The sequence below is a fragment of the Chiloscyllium punctatum genome, chromosome 36, assembly GCF_047496795.1.
Source record: "Chiloscyllium punctatum isolate Juve2018m chromosome 36, sChiPun1.3, whole genome shotgun sequence".
Lineage (NCBI taxonomy): Eukaryota > Metazoa > Chordata > Chondrichthyes > Orectolobiformes > Hemiscylliidae > Chiloscyllium > Chiloscyllium punctatum.
The window spans coordinates 14,145,992-14,153,390 of record NC_092774.1 but is presented as its reverse complement, the minus strand read 5'-3'; the positions used below and the strand labels follow the sequence as shown (position 1 = coordinate 14,153,390).

Below are 7,399 nucleotides of genomic sequence, written 5' to 3'. Positions count from 1 at the left end.
GTGAACACAAACCAGTCGAGCAGGGGGCACCCATGTTTTGGTTTGAGTATTGAGGGAGTGCCCTTTTTGAGGCCCCTGTGATATCAGTATCATACCCAGGCTAATGTGCATTGAAACCAGATTATGAAGTGTTAACTTTCCTGCAAACTTCTGCCTGTGTGTGTCTCTCTGTAACATTTTCCAACTTTTCTCATACCTGTTTGTCAGCTCTTGTTTATTCCTTCCTTCCAAGGCTAATGAAGCACACACATTCCAGAACAGTCCAAATTAGGGAGTTGAGCCTCATAAATCCTGGCTATGACCCATAGCTGCTTAACCATGTGTGCAAACTCTCAATATCGGTCAGCCATTCCAATTGCAAATCAAACACTGTTATCAAAGTAAGTTGTTCTTGTCTCTGCATGAGTCCACAACCCAGTGAAATACAACGGAGTCTTTAATAGTTGCCCAATGTGTCCTGTGCCAAATTCATTCACGTCTGGATGTCCTGAAGCGAGCAATTATCCTTCAGATTTCTACTACCCAATTAAAACTAATGTTGGGCCCTCTAATGGATCGGGGGCATTTTATATAAATAATTATTCCCTCCGGAGTGGAAACGGGCCCTTCAGCCCAATAAGTCCACACTGACGCTCCGAAGAGCAACCCACCCAGACCCATTCCCCTACATTCACCCCTGACGAATGCACCTACACTACAGGGCAATTAAGCATGGCAAATTCACCTAACCTGCAATTCTTTGGACTGTGGGAGGAAACCCGCTCAGACACTGGGAGAACGTGCAAATGCCGCACAGTTGCCCGAAGCGGGAATTGAACCCAAATCACTCCAAAAGTTACTGCTTCCAAAAATAGATTAAGTCTTTTCCCTGGGGTCGGGGAGTCCAGAACTAGAGGGCGTAGGTTTAGGGTGAGAGGGGAAAGATATAAAAGAGACCTAAGGGGAAACTTTTTTATGCAGAGGGCGGTACGTGTATGGAATGAGCTACCAGAGGAAGTGGTGGAGGCTGGTACAATTGCAACATTTAAAAGGCATTTGGATGAGTACATGAATAGGAAGGGTTTGGAGGGATATGGGCCAGGTGCTGGCAGATGGGTTTGGGTTGGGATATCTGGTCGGCATGGACAGGTTGGACCGAAGGGTCTGTTTCCATGCTTATGTCTCATGACACTCCAAAGGTTACTGCTTCCAGAGAAGCCTGTTGGACTACAACCTGGAGTTGTAATTTTAACTTTTATCCAAGTTAAGGTGGATTGGCCATGCTAAATTCCCCATAGTGCCCAGGGATGTGCAGGTTAGGGTGGAATGGCCATGCTAAATTCCCCATAGTGCCCAGGGATATGCAGGTTAGGGTGGAATGGCCGTGCTAAATTCCCCATAGTGCCCCAGGGATTAGATTAGATACCCTACAGTGTGGAAACAGGCCCTTCAGCCCAACCAGACCACACCAACCCTCCGAAGGGTAACCCACCCAGACCCATCTCCCTCTGACTAATGTACCTATGGGCAATTTAGCATGGCCAATTCATCTAATCTGCACATCTTTGGACTGTAGGAGGAAACCGGAGCACCCAGTGGAAACCCATGCAGACACTGGAAGAATGTCTGTATGGAGTTTGCACAGTCACTCAAGGCTGGAATTTGACATCCATCTTGGGTCAAATATTGTTTAACAAGGCTCCCGAGAAGTAATTTGGGATGGTTTATGTTAAAAGCACTACATAAATACAAGTTGGCCATGCTGTTGGCCCTCTTTAATGCACCAATGCTATTTACCTCAACTACAGAATGTTACATTCTAACCATAATCAGAGGAATAAGTTACTTCTATATTCCTCATGAGATTTATTAATGACATATTTACATCCTCCAGTTTTGGACTCCCTCATGAATAGAATCATCCCAATATCTAACCTATAAAATCACTTATTTGTTTTAAAGACCCAACCTATTCACCTACTTTTAAAAACCTGTGTCTGTGCAGGTTAGGGTGGAATGGCCGTGCTAAATTAGGCATAATGTACAGGTAAGATGCATGACTCAGGGTTAAATGTAGAGCAATGGGGATAGGGATGTGGGTGTGGGAGGGTCGGTGAGGCCGAGTGACCTGCTTCCACACTGTGGGGATTCTCTGAAGGGAGGGGGCTTTTGGAAAGTGTGTTCTCCTGCCCTACGCCCCAAGGAGCAGCGCATGCGCAGTGCAGCGTCCCGCAGTCGGTCTTGCCCCGCCCCCTCAAACTCCACTTTTCCTCGCCCCGCCTCCTGTACCGTAACGTTTCCTCGCCCCGCCCCTAGTTCCTTTGTGACGTCACAACGCGGAAGTGGCCCTGTCCGTTTCAAAGTGAATCTCCCTCCCTCTGGGCGACTCTTCATCCTGGGAGGGAGACAGAGATGGGAGGAGGGGAAATTGGTCACTTGTAGCAACTGGAGTGAATCCAGGGAGGGAGCAGACTCCGCAAACTCAGGTATGTGTCTTAGTTACCCGGGTGAGGAGGGACTGAAAGATAGAGATTGGGAAGGGGGAGGGCTGGATATCTTTTCTGTTTTGATGTTTAAAATGCACCCGATTCCCACCAGCAACTGCAACAGGTACAAGTACAGCACATGCAATATTCCTCATTGCAGCTTCAAGCCGGTTTTGCATCCTCTGTTCTTCCTCCACCCTGGCTCCAGCACATTCAGCTTCCTTCCCTCATTCCCATCCCCCCGCCCTGATGTTCCAAGCTGACCCGCAAAAGATCGGTTTATCCCTCCATTCTTTTTGTTGGTTTTGAAAACTTTCCCAATGCTCTTCTTATAAAAGTTGTGAAGTTATGTTGTAGCTGCACCAGACATTGGTTAGGCCACTTTTGGAATGTTGTGTGCAGTTCTGGTATCTCTGCTAGAGGAAGGATGTTGTGAAACTTGAAAGGATTCAGAGAATAAGGTCATTGAATATATCCAAGGCTGGTTTCATCTGATTTTTGAACAACAAAGAAGTGGATGTTTGTGGGGGAAGGCAAGAACACATCTGTCGTCTGCAAGGTGTTGGAAAGGATTCTGAGGGATAGGATTTATGACCATCTTGTGATTGTGAAGGCTGGACTTTCAGAGCATGTTTTGCCCTGACTGGAAGCAGAAGAGTTTGACTGAAGTGCGTCGGTGTTAATGCCTTGATGTCTCATTTTGCTCCCACCTTCCCGGGGTCATTAACCATTTTGTGTATGGTCCTTCCTCAAGAAGCTGCATTGCAGGTTCACCCTGAATTGACACTTTTTTTTTATGCTTCCCAAAATCAGACCTGCTCACTCTCAGCAGGATCCCAGTGTCGTGAAAGATATTCACATTCAGGTGGTATTATCCAAAATTCAGGGAGATGTCAGTCTTGGATGTTTTTGCTTTTTCTGCCCCTGTAAGATCCTGAATCAGCACCTTTAGGGGAATTAGTTATATCGGAGTGAGAACAGAGAGTGGGATGATGCTTTCAATTTTGTGGAGTAACAAAAGACCAGAATATTCCACAGAAAGTAGAATTGCTTGTTCTGAATTTTTACCCTGCCCTGGCAGTGATGACTTTTGTAATCTCTTTATAAACAGTGTACTTGAAGATTTGAAGATAGAAGCTTCAAAATCAACGCATGAAGTCCTTACACCCGAAACATTGACTCTCCTGCTCCTCGGATGCTGCCTGACCTGCGCTTTTTCAGTGCCACACATTTTGACACTGACTCTCCAGCGTCTGCAGTCCTCACTTTGACGTCAATGTCTGACAGTCGCTCAATCCATCGGGACAGGAAACAATTTTCAACTGAGTCTGTGAGAAGCAGCAAAGCGTTTTGGTTCCTGTTTGAGTACGTTTTCAGCATCAGTGGGACTGGATGAGAGACCCTACTGTTGCAGTGCACTGAGTGTGGGGTGTGTAGAAGCATCTACAGCCTGGAAAGAGGAATTGACGGCAGGGAGGGGCTGGAAACGTGTGTGTGTGCGCGCAGCTGAAACTTCGGCCATGGAGAAACCTGAGGAATCCTGCCCCGTGGAGAAACGGTGGAAGTGTGCTGATGGCGGAAAAAGCTTCCATTTCCCGTCTGCCCCGGAGATTCATCAGCGCATCCACACAGGGGAGGGGCCGTTCTCCTGCCCCGAGTGTGGGAAGGCCTTCAGCAAATGCTCCGACCTTCTGAGGCACCAGCGCTCCCACACGAGAGAGAGGCCCTTCAACTGCCCCAAGTGCGGGAAGAGATTTACCCGGGCCTCCCACCTGCTGAGACACCAGCTGGCCCACACAGGGGAGAGGCCGTTCTCCTGCCCTGAATGTGGGAAGAGATTTGCCCAGGCCTACAACCTGTTGACCCACCGGAGGGTCCACACCGGGGAGAGGCCCTTCAGCTGCCCCGAGTGCGGGAAGGCCTTCAGCAGTTCCCCCACCCTGCTGAGACACCAACGTGTTCACACGGGGGAGAGGCCCTTCAGCTGCCCCGAGTGCGGGAAGGCCTTCAACAATTCCTCTTCTCTGCTGACCCACCAGCGCGTCCACACGGGGGAGAGGCCCTTCAGCTGCCCCGAGTGCGGGAAGGCCTTCAGCAATTCCTCCAACCTGCTGACCCACCAGCGGATCCACACGGGGGAGAGGCCCTTCAGCTGCCCCGAGTGCGGGAAGGCCTTCAACAATTCCTCCACCCTGCTGAGACACCAACGTGTCCATACGGGGGACAGGCCCTTCAGCTGCCCCGAGTGCGGGAAGGCCTTCAACAATTCCTCCACCCTGCTGAGACACCAACGTGTCCACACGGGGGAGAGGCCGTTCCCCTGCGCTGACTGCGGGAAGGCCTTCAGCAATTCCTCCCACCTGCTGACCCATCGGCGGGTCCACACGGGGGAGAGGCCCTTCAGATGCCCCGAGTGCGGAAAGGACTTCACGCGCTCCTCCCACCTTCAGAGGCACCAGCGAGTTCACGTACCACCGCAGGGGGGATTGAAGGAATGATGGCTGAGTGCCATTATCAACTGGACTATTAACCCAATTCCAGGGATCCCGGGTTTGAATCCCGCTGCGGCAGATGGTGCGATACAGGGTATGGGTTGAAATTGTCGAGTGAGGCAATAATTCCTCCAGGTTAAGGCTGTACCAAGGATCCAGTTACAAAGGGACATCTTGATGGTGACCAACAGTAAAGAAAGTGATGGGGGATGGGGGGGGGGGGGGGGGGGGGGGTTGGGGGGGTGTGTGCGCTTTGACTTTGAGCTGTTTAAAAAGCAACTGCTTTTTCTCTGCCATTTTGCTGAGGGGGTTTGAAGCTGTAACAAAGTTGGGTCGCAATAAAGGTTACCTGAACTTGCTGCTGTGCTCAGACTCTTATTGAAAGCTTTGAGCTCCAAGAGTTTTTGTTTTAAAGCTGTCATTTCTTTCAGCCTCCTGCACTAAATTTCCAATGTCGCATATCAGTTGGAGTCGTGAATGAGCAGCCAGTATCGTGAGAACTTGTCAATTTTTCAGGAATGCAAAGTTTCCTGGAAGCATCAGGAGGTGTGGGCAGTGTTCACGAGAAATTATGTGGAGAGGCCGATGTTGGACTGGGCTGGATAAAGTTAAAAATCACACAACACCAGGTTATAGTCCGACAGGTTTATTTGGAAGGATGAGCTTTTGGAGCGCTGCTCCTTCATCATGTAACTGTGGAGCAGGATCATAAGACCCAAATTTTATAGCAAAAGATCAGTGTCATGTAACTGAAATGACATATTGAACACACCAAGATTGCTGTTCAGTCTTTCACCTTTTCGACTGAGTTTCAGGTTTCAGTTCATTAACCTGTAAATCCCAGAATTACTATTAATTCACATTCTCGAGATGACTTAAGGTTTTTTTTTAAAAAAGTGACATCTCAGCCCAGACAATGCATTAAAGGTGTGAGGTTCGAGTCTGTCATACCCCAATCTTGGATCAGACTGGTTCTATTTCCAAAGTAGGAATTTATAAAATATTACATGGATTGACTGCCTGCAGACTGTGCACTTTTTGAGCAAAGTAGAATGTGTCTGCAAACATATTTCTGCCAATACAAGTTTGCCCAAAAAGTGATGAGTTTGTGCATGAGAGTGCAAGTAAGTGTCTGCGCATGTTTGGTAAAGTGAGTGCGTGATGGAGTATACGCTGAGAGAGTGTTGGGGGCGTGTATGTGTGGGTGTCTGGAGAGAAAGCGTGTGTATGAGTGAGCTATCAAAAGCGAGGGCTTGCGTTTGGCTAAAACAAGGAAGGGAAGCCCATGAACAATTTAAGGGTCCAACCCTTTGTCGTGCTGTAAAAGAGAGACAGGGTGGGGTTCAGGTACACAGTTCTTTGAAAGTTGCATCGCTGCTCGACAGGGTGGTCAAGAAGACATTAAGCATACTTGCCTTCATTGTTCACCCCACTGAGTCTCGGAGTTGGGACATCATGTTGAGGTTGTACAGGATGTTGGTGAGGCCACTTGTAGAGTACGGAGTACGATTCTGGTGACCCTGTAAGAGAATTCTTCCGATGAGAGGGTTCGGTAAAGATTTACCAGGATGTTGCCAAGACTAGATGGTTTGAGTTATAAGAAGAGATTTGGACTTTATTTATTGGAGCACAGGAGGTTGAGGAGTGACATTATTGAGGTTGATAAAATCATGAGGAATGGAGGTAAGGTGAATAGCGAAGGGCTCTTCCTTAGTGTAGGGGAAGTCAAGGCTCAGGGGCATATATCTTTAAAGTGAGAGGAGAGAGATTTAAAAGGAACCTGAGGGACAATGTTTTGACAGAGGGTGGTTTGCATGTGGAATTTGGATGAGTATATGCATAGAAAGGTTTAGAGGGATATGGGCCAAACACAGGCAAGTGGGACTAGTTTAGTTTGGGAATCCTGATCGGCATGGATGAATTGAACCAATGGGTCTGTTTCTGTGCTGTCTACCTCTCTGAACCAGAAGTGATCTTATTGAAACCAGTAGAATTCTGAAAGGGGCTTGACAGGATAGATGCCGATAAAATGCTCCTTTGTTGGGATTCTATGACTCCCCCAACAATGTGGAAGCAGGCCATTCAGCCCATTTATTTTATTCTGGCCCTCTGAAGAGTTTCACCCATATCCATTCCCATCCTCTGTATTTCCCGTGGACAATCCACCCTAAATTGCGCATCCCTGGTCACTATGGGTAATTCAGCACAGCCAATCCACCCAAACCTCTACACCCTAATCTAGAAATTACCTCCTCAAAAATGAAATTTAAATGCAGAGCTTTTCTCTCAGATAAATGTCACTCTGAATCAATATTCAGACGCAGACAGAATTCACACCTATTGTTAGAAAAGCTCTACATTTGAATGATATTCTTGAGAAGGTAATTAAAATCAAATTCTGGGATTAACATAGCAAAGAACAGAAACCCATTCGAAAGGTGA

The 7,399-nt window shown here is 47.8% G+C and overlaps 1 protein-coding gene across 1 annotated transcript in view; it reads left to right on the top strand.

The window, feature by feature from the left end:
• Nucleotides 1-2,320: 2,320 nt before the first annotated feature.
• The window catches only part of LOC140460009 (uncharacterized), a 122,309-nt gene continuing 117,230 nt past the window's right edge, over nucleotides 2,321-7,399 (top strand). The window contains exons 1-2 of the mRNA XM_072554414.1: nucleotides 2,321-2,465; nucleotides 3,577-4,962. Coding sequence (XP_072410515.1) covers nucleotides 3,986-4,962 — 977 coding nt within the window. The 5' untranslated portion in view covers nucleotides 2,321-2,465; nucleotides 3,577-3,985. The remainder of the gene's footprint in view (nucleotides 2,466-3,576; nucleotides 4,963-7,399) is intronic.